This window comes from Oncorhynchus mykiss, chromosome Y, assembly GCF_013265735.2.
Source record: "Oncorhynchus mykiss isolate Arlee chromosome Y, USDA_OmykA_1.1, whole genome shotgun sequence".
NCBI classification, from domain to species: Eukaryota; Metazoa; Chordata; class Actinopteri; order Salmoniformes; family Salmonidae; genus Oncorhynchus; species Oncorhynchus mykiss.
The window spans coordinates 12,552,566-12,572,400 of record NC_048593.1 but is presented as its reverse complement, the minus strand read 5'-3'; the positions used below and the strand labels follow the sequence as shown (position 1 = coordinate 12,572,400).

Below are 19,835 nucleotides of genomic sequence, written 5' to 3'. Positions count from 1 at the left end.
GGCCTGTGCAGAGAGACGTAGACAGACCATAGTACCTGCCTGCTCCCACCAGGAGAAACACAGACCCTCCTGTCTAGAGCTACGGCGCAACTGCCGCTCCGACGCACTCTGCAGGTAGGCTACACGCTCACACACACAAGTGTACACACACATTTACACATGCATGCACAAACACACTTCCAAACACACACTCAAGTGTGTACACTCATCAACACACGCATGCATGAACACACACACACAACCAGACACACATTGAGCACTGGGATCAGAATCTTTTGGCTGCCTCATGAATTAGATTTTCTCTCTTCCTCCAACATAATGTCCCAAATATCCCAGCAGTTTGTGCGGGCTGTTTGGGTGGTTTGGTGTTTGTGTGAGTACTGAAAGGCTTTCCGGGCAATTTAGAGAGTGAGAGAAAGAAAGACAGAGAGCAGAGATGGAGAGAGAAAGAAAAAGAAGGGTAAAAAGAAAGAGCTAGGGGGCAGAGGAGAGAGTAAGAAGAGGAGCGAGGGGAAGAGAAGAGAGAGAGAGGTATTGAGATTAAGAGAGAGGTAGAGGATGGTAACTGCGTGTATAACTTGGGGCCTCTGAGTTGGACACTGATTGGAGCAGGCAGCCATGTTCTCATTAGCTATGCAAATATTGTAAATATGTAATGACAATTAATTAAAGAGAAGATTTAGTCGGAACAAAACCCCTGATTATAACCAAATACACACTCACAGACGCACCGGGGGGGGTATTGCTTTAGAGCCCTATTAAAACGAGGTAGATTGGTCCTACTACTTTTCAAATGTGCAAAAATGTATCTGAAATGTAGCCAACAACTGTCGTTTTATATAATAGCACAAAGATATGCATCCCATTGTGACATACAAGTGTATCCAAAATGCAGCTGTAGTTGCCGTAGGCCTACACATCATTTTTTCTGTGGGAGAGTTTCAGAAAAGCAAACTAAATCCAACTAAGTGCATGTTCTATATTCATAGCTGATGTGAAATGTCCTACATGGCAGAAGCCAATTAGAATCTGTCGCGAATAACAGTAAATGGCCATTCCGAGAGCAACACACACACACGCACACACACACACTAGCAGAATAGCAAGGAGCGGTGACAAAGTAGGCTGTGTCGTTTTCATAATATTGACATCACTTTTACAGTAGCCTATCACATAACGACTATGTGTAATGAAATTGATAACAGAGTAAACGTTTCGTCCTCTACTACTGCGACATACAAAATGTCAAAAATGTTGGCCCTTCTGAAATGCAGCCATATACACAACTCTCATTTTGCACACAAGAAAGCATGCAATGTTGAAGAGAAGCCCGACACACACCGTAACCATCGATTAAGATCACTTCATTGGTCAATTGCACCCAAGGTCCAACCAGAATTTGACTTCCGCTTTTAACCCAACTCCTCCAAAAGACACACATTCAGCTGTTTTTTTGGAGAGGTACGGGGAGCTGTCACACTGGGAGCCCAGGAGCTGTTCACTTGCAGACAGATTTCTCCTGTCAGAACCGGGATATGAACTGGTAACCCTCTGATTGCTCGCCTCTCTAACCGCCAGGCTACCTGCCACCCCAGGACAATGGACAGAAGGCTACCACCAGACCATGGGTCACCTCTGAGCACAACCAATAGGCTACATTGGCCATTTTCTCAGCAAATAACGCAAATCTGTCTATCTATCAATTAGACCTGCAAAAGCAAGAAATTACATTAAGACTCAATTAAATCTAAAATATGCATTCAAGAAAAATGCAAACGCCTAAACTATGTATAATTTTTTTTTTTTAAATGGACCAACAACCAGTAGCTTATATGAGGGAAAACAAACGGTTTTAGCTTACCATTTAGAAGAGTAGCAGCCTCCTGTATGCTGTGTTGAACCGTGCAAGGAAAGATGTACTTCAGGGTGGAGAAGGAAGTTTTGCACAGTGCTGAAGGTGCCCCAAATGTTAATCCAAGTTTCAGTGCCAACAGCACAGTCGGCATTGCTGACAAAGGCCCGCTGTCATTTTGAAGAACACTGAGTGGGGTCCTTGTTGTTGCTGGGTGTGGTTGCGATTTCTCTTCGCAAGCCACATTAAACTCAGCTTCCACTAGTTCAGTTTTGGTTAGATCCAACAAAGGCTTGACCTTGTTCACATCAAAATGTTTGGGCTCAGGATCCGTGGCACACAGGCTCCACCAGTCGACTATTTGGTTTGCTAAATCGTGATGACATTTCCCCCCAGCACGGCATCCAAAATGCTGAAAACAGTTGATCACTTCTCATATCCATCACCATGCTGACCCACTATGCTTTCAGTACTCTTGCAGAGTTTTACTGATGAGTCTCCATAGTTTGCTTGGAGCTGGTGTGCTCATGACCTCCTGGCATTCACCCGAAATCTTTTAGAATTCAGCATCATATCGCAGTTTATCAACGCACCCATAAGTACTGTGGACAAGTTTGACACCGGTGTGGAGATCAGTTGCTTCAGACTGCAGTAACTTATTAGGAGGGTCGAGGAGCCCCAGGATATTGTGAATTATTGTTAGCAATGAACTTAAACCTCTGCTCTGTCACTGTTTTCAATAAGCCTGTGGCCTTGAGTCTCACATCTGTGCCATACGTGCAAGGAGATTCAAGCATCTCTGTGATGTTGTGACTTGATTTCAAAATGACTGACACACACCACAACCAAATGCGATTAAATTTAGCATGCAATATTTTCTGCACACCCCCGTGTTTTTCCCAGACAACACTCTAGCTGATGCCAACATTTGTTAGCGCTGACTCTGATAGATAGATGCCCCCCCACAAAATAAAATAAAATGGGTGGGAAGCACCTGCCCCATAGATCCGGGCCTGTCTCCTCTCCTCTCATAAATATACAGTAGGTGTTGTTAAAATGAGAGTGTAGGTTATTTCTGACCAATTATATTTAAGGTCAGCAGTGTCAGTTATACATTTCCATATTATTATAATTTCACTGTGTTTGGTTTGTGTGTGTTTTCCTTCTGCTAATGTACATATTATAATAAGGTGTTTCCCACGGGATAACTGTGAATCTGCTTCACTGTAACTGACAAGTCAGGGTCAGAGGGAGAGAGAGAGAGAGAGAGAGAGAAGAGCACTGGGAAGAGAGAAAAAAGAGAGGGATAGAGAGAGTTGAAAGAGCGGTCGGGAGAGAGGAGTGGACAGAGAATCTATGTCCTTATTTGATATGCATGTGCACTACTTTGGGTAGCCTAGGCTGTTAGCTTGGATACTAGAATACAGCATAGCAGTTAGCTGTCAGACAGTGAGTCTGTCTTGTCTTTCAACACAGTTCTCTTATCGAATATGAATTTACACACACACATAAAAATACACACACAAATGTACACAAGCATGCACACACTCCGCCCTTTGATCTTTGTCAATGAGTCAGACACCACATCCACCATCACAGCTCCCCCAAACAAAGGGCACAGAAGTCAGTGTGAGTGTCAACTTCAAAGGTTCCTGTGAAGCATTGCTCATCCATCCTAAGACACCTAAACTCATACCGACATAGACACCAAAACACACACACAGGCATAAGCACACACTCCCATGGAATGACTGACCTCTATGAGAACGTCAACAGCACAGTATTCAGACCTGTCAGTCATACACACACATGCAAATTGGTAAACATTTGGTACATGTTTTAATCGCTTATTAATAAATAATCAAATAAATTGTTATTAATGAAAACACTATAACTAATTGGTAGGTCTAACTTTACTAGTTACTTCTGTGAATGTTCATTATCCTCCCTCCTAATAAGGGAGGGACATTTGAAAATATCTTAAAGATATGTGGGTTTTTGGTAACAGAATGACAACACTAGGCAATATTTTTCCTACATTTACAGAAGGCCAATCATTTCTGCAAAACTAAATACACATGTTGATACTATTTGGCGGTCGTCTTTACTTCAAGACTATTGTTTTTTATGTATTTCTAAGACCTTTTACGACTTTTTCTGCTAGGTATTTTCTAAGATCCCATTTGACCAGAAATCAAAGCCTTTGCTTATTCCACATCTGTAGAATCTCCTAACTATACATACAGTGGGGAGAACAAGTATTTGAACAAGTATTTGATACACTGCCGATTTTGCAGGTTTTCCAACTTACAAAGCATGTAGAGGTCTGTAATTTTTGTCATAGGAGATGGGTCGTGGCTGGGTCTTCCAGCATGACAACGACCCGAAACACACAGCCAGGGCAACTAAGGAGTGGCTCCGTAACTATGAGAGACGGAATCTAAAACAAAAATCCAGAAAATCACATTGTATGATTTTTAAGTAATTAATTAGCATTTTATTGCATGACATAAGTATTTGATCACCTACCAACCAGTAAGAATTCCGGCTCTCACAGACCTGTTAGTTTTTCTTTAAGAAGCCCTCCTGTTCTCCACTCATTACCTGTATTAACCGCACCTGTTTGAACTCATGACCTGTATAAAAGACACCTGTCCACACACTCAATCAAACAGACTCCAACCTCTCCACAATGGCCCAGACCAGAGAGCTGTGTGAGGACATCAGGGGTAAAATTGTAGACCTGAACAAGGCTGGGATGGGCTACAGGACAATAGGCAAGCAGCTTGGTGAGAAGGCAACAACTGTCGGCGCAATTATTAGAAAATGGAAGAAGTTCAAGATGACGGTCAATCACCCTCGGTCTGGGACCGTGGGGCATCAGTGATCATGAGGAAGGTGAGGGATGAGCCCAGAACTACACGGCAGAACCTAGTCAATGACCTGAAGAGAGCTGGGACCACAGTCTCAAAGAAAACCATTAGTAACACACTACGCCGTCATGGATTCAAATCCTGCAGTGCATGCAAGGTCCCCCTGCTCAAGCCAGCGCATGTCCAGGCCCGTCTGAAGTTTGCCAATGACCATCTGTATGATCCAGAGGAGGAATGGGAGAAGGTCATGTGGTCTGATGAGACAAAAATAGAGCTTTTTGGTCTAAACTCCACTCGCCATGTTTGGAGGAAGAAGAAGGATGAGTACAACCCCAAGAACACCATCCCAACCGTGAAGCATGGAGGTGGAAACATCATTCTTTGGGGATGCTTTTCTGCAAAGGGGACAGGACGACTGCACCGTATTGAGGGGAGGATGGATGGGGCCATGTATCGTGAGATCTTGGCCAACAACCTCCTTCCCTCAGTAAGAGCATTGAAGATGGGTCGTGGCTGGGTCTTCCAGCATGACAACGACCCGAAACACACAGCCAGGGCAACTAAGGAGTGGTTCCGTAAGCATCTCAAGGTCCTGGAGTGGCCTAGCCAGTCTCCAGACCTGAACCCAATAAAAAATCTTCGGAGGGAGCTGAAAGTCCATATTGCCCAGCGACAGCCCCGAAACCTGAAGGATCCGGAGAAGGTCTGTATGGAGGAGTGGGCCAAAATACCTGCTGCAGTGTGTGCAAACCTGGTCAAGAACTACAGGAAACGTATGATCTCTGTAATTGCAAACAAAGGTTTCTGTATCAAATATTAAGTTCCGCTTTTCTGATGTATCAAATAATTACGTCATGCAATAAAATGCTAATTAATTACATAAAAATCATACAATGTGAATTTCTGGATTTTTGTTTTAGATTCCGTCTCTCACAGTTGAAGTGTACCTATGATAAAAAATTACAGACCTCTACATGCTTTGTAAGTAGGAAAACCTGCAACATCGGCAGTGTATCAAATACTTTTTATCTCCACTGTGTGTGTGTGTGTATGTAATCGCAGCAAAAGGTGGCGCTACAAAGTATTAACTTAAGGGGGCTGAATCATTTTGCACGCCCAATTTTTCAGTTTTTGATTTGTTAAAAAAGTTTGAAATATCCAATAAATGTCGTTCCACTTCATGATTGTGTCCCACTTGTTGTTGATTCTTCACAAAAAAATACAGTTTTATGTCTTTATGTTTGAAGCCTGAAATGTGGCAAAAGGTCGCAAAGTTCAAGGGGTCCGAATACTTTCGCAAGGCACTGTATGTCTATGGTTGCCTAGATTGGTTCTCAATCAGAAGCAGCTGTTTATCGTTGTCTCTGATTGGGGACCATATTTAGGTAGCCATATTCCTTGGGTATTTTGTGGGTTGTTATTCTATGTTTAGTTGCCTGTCTGCACTAGCCATATTAGCTTCACGGTTCGTTTTGTTCTTTTGAAAAATGTGTTCAGTGTTCTCTCTTTCATTTAAAGAAGTATGTATTCATATCACACACATATCACACACATATCCTCCATATGATGACCCTGACAAGATGCTCACTTATTTTTTTTAATTTAACCTTTATAGGTAGGCAAGTTGAGAACAAGTTCTCATTTACAACTGCGAATGGTCAAGAAAAAGCAAAGCAGTTCGACACATATAACAACACAGAGTTACACATGGAGTAGCTAGTGAGGGAGATTAGTGTTTCCAGTTTCAGAGATTTTTGTAGTTAATTCCAGTCATTGGCATTAGAGAACTGGAAGGAGAGGCGGCCAAATGAGGAATTGGCTTTGGAGGTGACAAGTGAGATATACCTGCTGGAAAGCGTGCTATGGGTGGGTGCACGCTGTATAATGATATCAGACAGCCGCTGGAATACGTAATAGTTTTTTTTTTCTCAACCCAAACTAAAGTGCGTCATGAAAATGACAGGGACGAAGCCCAAAACAAACACATGTGTATATACAGTGGGGCAAAAAAGTATTTAGTCAGCCACCAATTGTGGCCTGTAATTTTCATCATAGGTAGACTTCAACTATGACAGACAAAATGAGAAAAAAAATTCCAGAAAATCACATTGTAGGATTTTTTATTAATATGTACAACACTAAACAAGAATGGTGTTCATGGGAGGACATCACGGAAGACGCCACTGCTGTCCAAAAAACCCCATTGCTGCACGTCTGAAGTTTGCAAAAGTGCACATGGATGTTCCACAGTGCAACTGCAAAATATTCTGTGGACAGATTAACCTACTGTTGAGTTGTTTGGAAGGAACACACAACACTATGTGTGGAGAAAAAAAAGGCAGAGCACACCAACATCAAAACTGAGCTCTACAGTAAGGCCATTCCTTTTCCTCAGATTGCTCAGTTTGGCCGGGCGTCCAGCTCTAGGTAGAGCCATTGGTGGCTCCAAACTTCTTCCATTTAAGAATGATGGAGGCCACTGTGTTCTTGGGGACCTTCAATGATCAGACATTTCTTGGTCCCTTCTCCAGATCTTTGCCTCGACACAAAGCTCTACGGTCAAATTCCTTTGACCTCATGGCTTGGTTTGTGCTCTGACATGCACTGTCAACTGTGGGACCTTATAGAGGCAGGGATGTAACCTTTCCAAATCATGTCCAATCTTGATTGGACCACAGGTGGACTCCAATGAAGTTGTAGAAACATCTTGTCACGGATCCCCCCGGTACTGCTGATCATTCCGTTCACCAGCTCCGGAGTTCTAAGTCACTAGCCTTCTAGGCGTCACTGAACTGGATTCATTACCATCAACCCCGGACTATCTTCTCTCATTACGCACACTTGGTTCCCATTCCCCCTAATTAGTATGTGTATCTATGTGCCCTCGTTCCGCATTGTCCTTGTCGATTATTGTCCCATATCCATCGGTATTGTGAGTACCTGTGCTCTGCTGTATCGGCTTTCGTGCTACGTGTTGTTGTGCACTTGTTATTATGGGTCTCGTTCAATGTTTACACCTCACTCTTTTGTTTGGTTTATATCCCTGTGTTATACAGTGGGGCAAAAAAGTATTTAGTCAGCCACCAATTGTGCAAGTTCTCCCACTTGCACAACAAAGCCTACCATCAGTAACATACTACGCCGCCAGGGACTCAAATCCTGCAGTACCAGACGTGTCCCCCTGCTTAAGCCAGGACATGTCCAGGCCCGTCTGATGTTTGCTAGAGAGCATTTTGATGATCCAGAAGAAGATTGGGAGAATGTCATGTGGTCAGATGAAACCAAAATAGAACATTTTGGTAAAAACTCAACTCGTCGTGTTTGGAGGACAAAGAATGCTGAGTTGCATCCAAAGAACACCATACCTACTGTGAAGCATGGGGGTGGAAACATCATGCTTTGGGGCTGTTTTTCTGCAAAGGGACCAGGACGACTGATCCGTGTAAAGGAAAGAATGAATGGGGCCATGGATCGTGAGATTTGAGTGAAAACCTCCTTCCATCAGCAAGGGCATTGAAGATGAAACGTGGCTGGGTCTTTCAGCATGACAATGATCCCTAACACACTGCCCGGGCAACGAAGGAGTGGCTTCGTAAGAAGCATTTCAAGGTCCTGGAGTGGCCTAGTCAGTCTCCAGATCTCAACCCCATAGAAAATCTTTGGAGGGAGTTGAAAGTCTGTGTTGCCCAGCAACAGCCCCAAAACATCACTGATCTAGAGGAGATGTGCATGGAGGAATGGGCCAAAATACCAGCAACAGTGTGTGAAAACCTTGTGATGTCTTAGAGAAAACGTTTGACCTCTGTCATTGCCAACAAAGGGTATATAACAAAGTATTGAGATAAACTTTTATTGACCAAATACTTATTTTCCACCATCATTTGCAAATAAATTCATAAAAAAATCCTACAATGTGATTTTCTGGATTTTTTTTTCTCATTTTGTCTGTCATAGTTGAAGTGTACCTATGATGAAAATTACAGGCCTCTCTCATATTTTTAAGTGAGAGAACTTGCACAATTGGTGGCTGACTAAATACTTTTTTGCCCCACTGTAGGTGTCAATAGAGATTGCATCATCTGTGGATCTGTTAGGGCAGTTTGCGAATTGGAGTGGGGTCTAGTGTTTCTGGGATGATGGTGATGTGAGCCATGACCAGCCTTTCAAAGCACTTCATGGCTACTGACGTGATGCTATGGGGCGGTAATAATTCAGGCAGGTTACCTTCGCTTTCTTGGGCACAGTGCTATCGTGGTCTGTTTGAAACGTGTAGGTATTACAGAGGGAGAGGTTGGAAATGTCAGTGAAGACAATTGCCAATGTGGAATCATGTAGTAAGCAAACATACGGGCATATGGAATCATGTAGTAACCAAAAAAGTGTTAAACAAGTCAAAATATATTTGAGATTTGAGATTCTTCAAAGCAGCCACCTTCTGCCTTGATGACAACTTCGCAGACTTTTGGCATTCTCTCAACCAGCTTTTTATTTTTTACCTTTATTTAACTAGGCAAGTCAGTTTAGAACAAATTCTTATTTTACAATGACGGCCTATCCCGGCCAAACCCTCCCCTAACCCGGACAACGCTGTGCCAATTGTGCAACGTCCTATGGGACTCCCGATTACAGCTGGTTGTGATACGGCCCGGGATCAAACCAGGGTCTGTAGTGACGCCTCTAGCACTGAGATGCAGTACCTTAGACCACTGCACCTCTCGGGAGCTTGAGGTAGTCAAATGGAATGCATTTCAATTAACAAGTGTGCCTTGTTAAAAGTTAATTATCGAAGCATTCTGCAGCAATATGCCATTCCATCTGGTTTGCATTTAGTGGGACGATCATTTGATTTTGAATAAGACAATGACCCAAAACACACCTCTAGGCTGTGTAAGGGCTATTTGACCAAGGAGAGTGATGGAGTGCTGCATCACATCACCTGAACTCAACCCAATTAAGATGGTTTGGGATGAGTTGGATCGCAGAGTGAAGGAAAAGCAGCCAACAAGTGCTCAGCATATGTTGGAACTCCTTCAAGACTGTTGGAAAATAGATTTGTTTAACACTTTTTTTTGCTTACTACATGGTTCCATATGTGTTATTTCATAGTGTATTCACTATTATTATATAATGTAGAAAACATAAGAATAAAGAAAAAGCCTTGAATGAGTAGGTGTGTCCAAACATTTGACTGGTATTGTACACATAGTGTATGAAAATGCTGCATGTCATGTTTCAAAATCGATATCTTTCTTACCTCTATATTGTTTATGTCCCCTGGATTTGAGAAGACGAGTTCAATGGTAAGCCTATCAGGTGGCCTAAATTCTCGCACAGCATCTAGCCTAGGTTACTCGATGCTATTTCACTGACTTATGATCACTTTTTTTCTCTGGCCTCCATTCATTTAGTCACCCTTATTTTGACCATCTTACAAAGTGAAAAACGGCAATGAATGTTGAACGAATTATGATAGAGCCATGACGTTTTGGCCATTGGTTTTCTTAGAGGATCATCTACACAATTACCCATTGGTCAAAATGTGTGTTTTTGATTGGACACCCTATACCAAGCTAGGAAGCTGATGTCATATAGAAATATGTGTTTTTCATGTTAATGGTAGGGCAGAAAGAAATAGTATACCGCTTTTGACCAGGGTACATATGGCTCTGGTCCAACGTAGTGCACAATATAGGGAACAAGGTGCCATTTAGGACATAAAATTGAAAATAACTCTAATTAGAATCGAGGAAGACCGGATAAGGGAAATATTCACAACTGAGAAAGGCCCTTTTTGTTTCTCTTTTGAGTTTCTCTTTTGAGTTTCTCTTTTGAGTTTCTCTTTTGAGTTTCTCTTTTGAGTGCACATCGGCGACTTTGAACGTCCTTGGTGGCTTTTTTAATGGGCATTGAGACAAAACTGGAAGATATCAACAGGACATTCATGCTCGGCTCACATTCCCTTCCCCGTGAGAGACTGAAAATGTAAAGCAAATAATGATCTCTGTGCGTTTCTTTTTCCACTGGCTACCTATGCCTGCGGAGGTGTCTGGCACTCTACAGTACAAAGCAGATAGCTACTGTTTGGCCTTGGTTAACACCGCCTCATAGCCTTACATAGCCTCATTCACAATGCAATGAAAGACGGCTTACTTTGGCTTGAGGTAACGTGAATGCAATGTCGTTTTTATTCAACCTTCCATTATCATTGGCTTGTGTCGAAGTCGATTATTCCCCCTCTCAAATCAATTGGAGAGGACTGTGAGAATGGATGGTAGGTTGGGATTGAGACTCTTCAACAGCAAAAAAGTAGTTGCTGGGTAGATAATCAATAACCATTGGAATTCAAAACAATTGATTCACCTTATTTTCGAACTACAAAAAACTATAATATCTCCCATAAAATAGCCTTACAATATGATCATAATGCTTACTGTAAGTACTATAGTGGGTGGTTCCAATGGCTTTGTGGGTTAGACCATGATGCGGGCAATATTAGGGTTGTGGGTTTGATTCCTGCATAGGCCGCGTATGTACAAAACATTATCGTCACCTGCTCTTTCCAATACATAGACTGACCAGGTGAAAGCTATGATCCCTTGTTGATGTCACTTGTTAAATCCACTTCAATCAACTGCAAAGCTGCTTGGTGTTTCATGCACACACTGCTGGATTCTTCATGCTCAACAGTTTCCCGTGTGTATCAAGAATGGTCCACCACCCAAAGGACATCCAGCCAACTTGACACAACTGTGAAAAGCATTGGAGTCAACATGGGCCGGCATCCCTGCGGAACGCTTTCGACACCTTGCAGAGTCCACGTCCTGACGAATTGAGGCTGTTCTGAGGGCAAAAGTGGGGTGTGCAACTCAATATTAGGAAGGTGTCCATAATGTTTTGTACACTCAGTGTATGTGTCCCTGTCTTTAAGTTCCTTCGGTTGAAATGGCGATATTACGAGGAATGTTTTTCATCTGCCCGTGTGTGTGCGTGTAGGTCAAGACTGGCTGATTTCCATACCACCTGTCAGATGACTGGTCACTCCATCAACAGCTGTCCCCATGATAACTACCACGGCTGTCTAATGGCCTATGTAGGCCTCATTGGTGAGTACATACACACCCTCTCTCGCAACTCAATCCCCAAAGAAAACGCCATACCATAACTGCAGATACAGAGATATGACATGGCTTGCCATTTTAAATATGGAGTGTGGGGCCGTCTGAAGATCATGGAGTGTTCCACATAATTTTCTGTATGTTAGTAAAACTGATTGAAAATAAAACCGAAACTAACCTTGATTTTTGTTCAATTTAGGCATTGGAGTTATTCTTTGGCTTTAATTCCGAGTGGTTATGGTTAGCGTTAAGGTTTGGGGTAGGTTTAAAACAGAAAAAAAACATTACTAAACGATTGCCTAGCACTGGGATTGAAAACGCGATGCTCGGTTGAAGACCATTCTCAACCCTATCCTCAGAGGCCTAGCTCGTCGCAAGCCTACTAGATGGTATTAGGGGCTCGCGTTGCCTCTAGTGGATGGTAGGAAATTGCTATGTAAATTAAATGTCACCCCTTGCCATTGTTTCGTCATTTCAAATATGCCTAAATATGCCGTAGTCCACTAGAGTTTGGCTTCCTCTCTCCATTTAACAGCAATTTGCTGTAGGGTATCACAGCAGAAGCGTTCTTCAAAAGTACTCTTGGTTCTGAATATTGTCTACTCCCTCCCTCTGTCCAGGGTCTGATGTGACTCCTAACTACATGGACAGCAGTCCCAGTAACAGCACCATCTCTCCCTGGTGCTCCTGCAGAGGGACTGGCAACCAGGAACAGGAGTGTGACGCCTTCCTCAGAGACTTCACACACAACACCTGCCTCAGTGAGTGGAATGCAAGTGTGAGTGTGTGTGTGTGGTTGTGTCCCTCTGTTTCTTTTTCTAACAGTGACCTAGCTGTAATACCTACACTCCATCTAGCCTTTCTCTTCTTTCTTCTTCTCTCTCTCGCCTGCCTGTTTCTGTAGAGAATTCCATCCAGGCGTTTGGCTATGGATCAGAGGGGAGTGTACTTCCCGTCACGGAGTCTTTGGCCACGCCCTTTCCTCCCATACAGCCACCCCTCAACTCTAAACCCGCTCCTTCTCTCCAAGCCAATGACATCAAGCCTCTGGATAGCGCTTGTGTTTTCTCAACCTGTGCCAACCTTAAGGTGTGTGCGTGTCAATGGTTATCAATAGTGACGTTAGTTCATATGACGTATCTACTTTCATAGTGTATGTATAAATGATTTAATCATCCAACACTTGACCGGCTGAGGAAATATCTAGTCCTGACGTTCTAAATATTCCGTAACTGGGATGGAGGCTGGAGGGGAAATACACACACGGACAGAACACATCTGTGAGATGGATGGAAATATTCATGCTGTGTGTACATGGATGAGTGTGTGTGTGTGTGTATACTGGACTGTATGTTTAAACTGTCAACGGTCTGCAGCTGGCAGTCTAATCCCAGGACTTCTGTCTCCTGCACGGAACCCCTGACATTCAGACTGATCACGAAGAGGTCGGGGGGAGGGAGGTGTGTGTGTGTTTGTGTGAGTGTGTTTGTTATACTAGTTATTTATCTCTCAGTTTTCTGCTCTCTATTATTCTCTTGATTTCCTGGCCATGAAAAGAGCTCTTCCTGTTCCGGGAGGAGATAAGATCTGATTGGCTCTCCCACCCAGGAGACGGGCAGGGATATGCTAATGAGACCCATAGAGTCGCTGATGGGGGGGGGGGAGAGAGGGAGAGAGACTGTCCCTCTGGCAGTGTGAGAAGTTAATCACAGACTTCATTCTCTCCTCCTGTAACTGCATTTAAGACATGAGCTGATAATGTGAGGATTCATCTGCAATATATATATATATGTGTGTGTGTTGTTGCTTATGCTGTGTGTACGTCGATGCTGATGGCGTGTTTTTTTTTCAAGGATGGAGGACAAAAGTGCATTCCTTCCAATGACTTCGAGTGTGAAGAGGTGAGCATGAGTGTTTGCGCATTGGTGTGTGTGTCTGTGTCTCTTTGACTGTGACAGAACTCATAACAGGTTTTCTGAAAGCAGCAGCCCTCCATCTCTCCTCCTCCATGACACTGTCCATTTCTCTCTCCTCCTCCACGTTCTGTCCATCTGTCATATCTGCTTTACTCTTCTCTGCATCTCCATCTACTCTGTCCATCCATCCATCTATAAACATCTTCATCACTATGTTCATCCATCCATCTATTCACTCATAACTCAACCCTGTCATGCTGCTCTTTCTCTCATCTTCGCTCTCTTTTCAAAGCACATTTACATCAGTACATCATGACTAATTCTCTTTCTCCCTCTTTTTCTCTCTCTCCAATTACATTTACATGACCTCTATTTACCCCCCCCCCCCCCCCCCTTCTCTCTCTCTCTCCCTCTCAGGCATTATTGGCCCAGGGTTCAATGGACTCTGAGGGAGAGGAGGAGAAAGCCCAGAGGTCTGCAGCAGCCTCTGGACCCCTGGGTGTGAGAGGGTGTGTGAGTGTGTATGTGACCATGCTGGGGCTTCTGCTCCAGGCTCTGTAAGCACACATACTCACCTGACCCCTAACCTATAAACCCCGTCCTCGGGTTCAGACAGGAAGCTAGAACGCCACGCACAGGAACTTCTGTGACATCCCATCTTCCACTGCCATGTCAACCAAAACAATAACAACAACATCAATAGAAGAGCCGAGAGAAGAGGAGAGCAGAGGATAAGAGGAGCAAAGTGAAAATGGAGAGGAGAAGTGAGGAGATGATGAGGATAAGAGAGGAGGGGAGGGAGAAGAGATGGGCACTGATCCTACAGCACAGAGAGAAAGAGAACAATAGAGAGAACATGAGACAGATGCTGAATCGACTGAAGGATGTTTTGATGGATCACCAGAGAGACTTGAGCCTCTGATTCTGTCCTATTCTCCTACCCGAAACATTGAGGACTGAGTTCCGTACTTTGTATTGATGCGTTTCTGAGTGCATGGACACTTTGGCTGAGCTGGCAGTTCTGATGTCTTAACTGGTAGAGAGTACAATGAGCTTGTGAAGTGTGTTGCCAACAGACGCACTTGTTAAAATAATGGGAGACTGCACCTCCAGAAATTCATGCTCATACACATTTTAAAAGAGACTGTAAACCTCAAGTGCGGAGAATGGGACAGAGCAACAATCAAGGAGAGGACTAATGTGCTAGAGCCAGTGACTATATACTTTGATTGAATGGACTATACTGACATTGGACCGGACAGTACTGACTATTGTGATTGGAGCAGAAAGTCCAGAGAGGCGGGACTGTTCCTCTGTCTCTTACCTCAGTAATACACATCACCTTCACACACAGAGACACAAATCACACCCTTGCGTCTCTCTCTCTCGCTCCCTATAGTCTTCACTGCCTGGTAGACAGGGTTAACACACATACACACGTGTGTTACACATGTGCGAACACACATTCAAATATATACATACATACACACATACATACATACATACATACATACATACATACATACATACATACATACATACATACATACATACATACATACATACATACATACAGCTGAAGTCAGAAGTTTGCATACACTTAGGTTAGAGTGATTAAAACTAGTTTTTTAACCACTCCACAAATTTCTTGGCAAGTCAGTTAGGACATCTACTTTGTGCATGACACAAGTCATTTTTCCAACAATTGTTTACAAACAGATTACTTCGCTTATAATTCACTGTATCACAATTCCAGTGGGTCAGAAGTTTACATACACTAAGTTGACTTTGCGTTTTAAACAGCTTGGAGAATTCCAGGAAATTATGTCATGGCTTTAGAAGCTTCTGATAGGCTAATTGACATAATTTGAGTCAATTGGAGGAGTACCTGTGGATGTATTTCAAGGCCTACCTTCAAACTCAGTGCCTCTTTGCTTGACATCATGGTAAAATCAAAAGAAATCAGCCAAGACCTAAAAAAAAAAATGTTGACCTCCACAAGTCTGGTTCATCCGTAGGAGCAATTTCCAAATGCCTAAAGGTACCACGTTCATCTGTACAAACACTAATACGCAAGTAGAAACACCATGGGACCACGCAGCCGTCATACCGCTCAGGAAGGAGACACGTTCTGTCTCCTAGAGATGAACGTACTTTGGTGTGAAAAGTGCAAATCAATCCCAGAACAACAGCAAAGGACCTTGTGAAAATGCTGGAGGAAACAGGTATAAAAGTATATATATCCACAGTAAAACGAGTCCAAAATCGACATAACCTGAAAGGCCGCTCAGCAAGGAAGAAGCCACTGCTCCAAAACCGTCATAAAAAAGTCAGACTACGGTTTGCAACTGCTCATGGGGACAAAGATCATACTTTTTGGAGAAATGTCCTCTGGTCTGATGAAACAAAAATAGAACTGTTTGGCCATAATGACCATCATTGTGTTTGGAGGAAAAAGGGGGAGGCTTGCAAGCCGAAGAACACCATCCCAACCGTGAAGCACGGGGGTGGCAGCAGCATGTTGTGGGGGTGCTTTGCTGCAGGAGGGACTGGTGCACTTCACAAAATAGATGGCATCATGAGAGGGGAAAATGATGTGGATATATTGAAGCAACATCTCAAGACATCAGTCAGCAAGTTAAAGCTTGGTCACAAATGGGTCTTCCAAATGGACAATGACACAAAAATGGCTTATAACTTGTTAGGGATAGCCACCTTTTTAAAATTTTCGCCTAAATGACATACCCAAATCTAACTGCCTGCAGCTCAGGCCCCGAAGCAAGGATATGCAAATTCTTGGTACCATTCGAAAGTAAACACTTTGAAGTTTGTGGAAATGTGAATTGAATGTAGGAAAGAGAATATGACACAATAGATCTAATAGAAGAAAATACAATCTTTGAAATGCAAGAGATAGGTCCCAGTTCCAGCCATCACTCTGGTTGTAATTCGATGGTGTCGACAAGATGGTAGCAGTGTAGTTGCAAAGTTTCAGACGGATAACGTGAAGTATGAGCGAGCTACATGACCTTTAGTGTGAAGTCACCCAGGTACATTTGGGCAAATCGTGAAAGAGACATTTGCATTCATATAAAAATGTTCTGCAAGAATATCGTCAAATTTGTATACTTGGACTTTTCCAGTATTAGTAGCCACATTATATAAGTTCAACATTTGCAAAATAACCAGTTTTCATAACTCTGAATATTCTTATAATTTTTGTTGAAAAGGAAAAGGCATGCTGTCGTACAAGACTAGTAGCTACATTTTACTACATATACCGGGTTTCTGGATTCCCATAAAGCCCAGCTCGTTGGCTATCTAGCTAGCTTTGTTTGACTGGTGCTTATTTGACAAAGTTAGTCGTTCTAGTGAAGACCGCCCGCGTCATCGGCGTGCCATGAAGGCATCGCTCTCTGACCAAATATGGTGTCCTATAGAATATACTACACCCCTAATGATATAGTGAAGTCTGGTTACGTTCTAGGATCTCTGAGGAATACATACGAGTTTGATTTGGCTGGTTGAAACAACGTTTAGGGTTAGATTTTTACAGATTCCTTTCTTTGGAGTGGAAATACAAAATTGATCGTACATGCTATATGGACCTTTATAGGATATTTATAGGATATTTTATCTAACATAACCACACTTTATGTTATCTCTGGGACCCTTTGGATGATAAATCAGAGCAATATTTCAGAATGTAAGTACGCATTTCACATTCAGAGGTGAATTTATCAAACCTATCGCGGTGAAAAAGTGTTTTGTTGTTAGGAGTTCTCCTCAGACAATAGCATGGCATTTCTTCACAGTAATATCTACTGTAAATTGGATGGTGCAGTTATACTAACAAAAATGTAAGCTTTCAGCTGATATAAGACACTTCTATGTGTCGACAATTGTTGTTACTCTAAAATCTGCAATCATGATGCAAGTCGCTGCATGATTTATAACTGTCCGGGTTGATGGGACGCCTATCCCTAATTAAGGGCAACAAAGTCAAGGTATTGGAGTGGCCATCACAAAGCCCTGATCTCAATCCTATAGAAAATTTGTGGGCAGAACTGAAAAAGTGTGTGCTAGCAAGGAGGCCAACAAACCTCACTCAGTTACTCCAGCTCTGTCAGGAGGAATGGGCCACAATTCACCCAACTTATTGTGGGAAGCTTGTGGAAGGCTACCTGAAATGTTTTACCCAAGTTAAACAATTTAAAGGCAATGCTACCAAATACTAATTGAGTGTTTGTACACTTCTGACCCACTGGGTATGTGACTAAAGAAATAAAATATGAAATAAATCATTCTCAGTACTATTATTCTGACATTTCACATTCTTTAAAATAAAGTGGTGATCCTAACTGACAGGGACATGTATAACTAGGATTAAATGTCAGGAATGAACTGTCAGTGGAAAAACTGAGTTTAAATGTATTTGGCTAAGGTGTATGTAAACTTCCGACTTCAACTGTACATACATACATGCATGCATACACACACACACCCACGTGCATAAACACCACCTCAATGACACCTTGCAGACTTCTGCAGACATAAGTTAGTGATTTTCTATCTCAGTTGTGTTGTTGAGAACTGCTAAAGGCAAACGGAGTCATTGTAAAAACATGATAAAAAAAAAGTCTCACTGCACAACTGTGTGCGGCAGTTTGAGTGTATACATTTGTATTATATAGCTGTGTGTGTGTGTGTGTGTGTGTGTGAGCGTGAGTGCGTGTGTGTATTATAATTGTGTGTAATATACCTCTGAGACTGTGGAGTATTTTTCTATGTTGGAGGCACGGAGCGTGGACGTGGCACACACTTGTTGCTACGGAGACTGGTGGTGCCAACACTCATTTGTGTCCGGTCTTATTGTACTTGTCATCTTTTCTTTTCCTGCCGGGAGAGAGAGGGGGGGGGGGGGGAGAGAGAAGAAGAAGAAGGGGAGACAGAACATGAGAGAAGTTAGAGGAGGAGGAGAAAGGAGATGAGCGGAGGCTTATAACGTGCAGGTTTCTGTGTAAGCTTTAACGGAATTACAGCAGTGTATATGAAATATGTGTCTAGAGGCCTCAATAAAAAACCTCTGTAACATTGCCTGAGTCCTCTGTTTGTTTTGGCTGAAGACTTCATGAGATCTGACTGATGTCTGTCTGCGTTTTCCTACTTCAATCAGCAATGGTTTTATTTAGTACAAATACCATATTAAACTTACGCAATAAGGCCCGTGGGGGGTAGGTATATGTCCAATATACTACGGCTAAGGGCTGTTCTTAGGCTTGATGCAACCACGATATACCACGCCTGTCAGCCAATCCGCATTCAGGGCTCGCACCAGCCAGTTTATAATATGTTATAACTAGTGTAGTATTACTATATTTATATACTATGGTATTCACTTTGGTGTTTTTGCAGACATTACTGTAGTATTTATTATACTGTTTTAGTTTTATTATCTTTGACATAGAAGTGGGGGTTTTCTTCTTGAATCCTACTGGACACATTCTAAAAGAGCACATTTTCCATAACCTGTAAGTAAGTATGAACGGCTAGGTTGAAAGCTTCTGCTCTTTTCTATAACCTGTAGGTGGGTAGGACTGGAGCCTGGGATAGTGCAAAGCTTCTGCTCTTTTCTATAACCTGTAGGTGGGTAGGACTGGAGCCTGGGATAGTGCAAAGCTTCTGCTCTTTTCTATAACCTGTAGGTGGGTAGGACTGGAGCCTGGGATAGTGCAAAGCTTCTGCTCTTTTCTATAACCTGTAGGTGGGTAGGACTGGAGCCTGGGATAGTGCAAAGCTTCTGCTCTTTTCTATAACCTGTAGGTGGGTAGGACTGGAGCCTGGGATAGTGCAAAGCTTCTGCTCTTTTCTATAACCTGTAGGTGGGTAGGACTGGAGCCTGGGATAGTGCAAAGCTTCTGCTCTTTTCTATAACCTGTAGGTGGGTAGGACTGGAGCCTGGGATAGTGCAAAGCTTCTGCTCTTTTCTATAACCTGTAGGTGGGTAGGACTGGAGCCTGGGATAGTGCAAAGCTTCTGCTCTTTTCTATAACCTGTAGGTGGGTAGGACTGGAGCCTG

The 19,835-nt window shown here is 42.8% G+C and overlaps 1 protein-coding gene across 1 annotated transcript in view; it reads left to right on the top strand.

Moving 5' to 3' along the window:
* Nucleotides 1-15,269, top strand: part of gfra2b (GDNF family receptor alpha 2b) — a 70,007-nt gene extending 54,738 nt beyond the window's left edge. Inside the window, exons 5-10 of the mRNA XM_036968151.1 lie at nt 1-114; nt 11,719-11,828; nt 12,461-12,601; nt 12,745-12,929; nt 13,694-13,741; nt 14,174-15,269. The exon at nt 1-114 is cut by the window's left edge and continues 74 nt beyond it. Of these exons, the coding sequence (XP_036824046.1) occupies nt 1-114; nt 11,719-11,828; nt 12,461-12,601; nt 12,745-12,929; nt 13,694-13,741; nt 14,174-14,317 (742 nt within the window). The 3' untranslated portion in view covers nt 14,318-15,269. The remainder of the gene's footprint in view (nt 115-11,718; nt 11,829-12,460; nt 12,602-12,744; nt 12,930-13,693; nt 13,742-14,173) is intronic.
* The last annotated feature ends 4,566 nt before the right edge of the window (nt 15,270-19,835 follow it).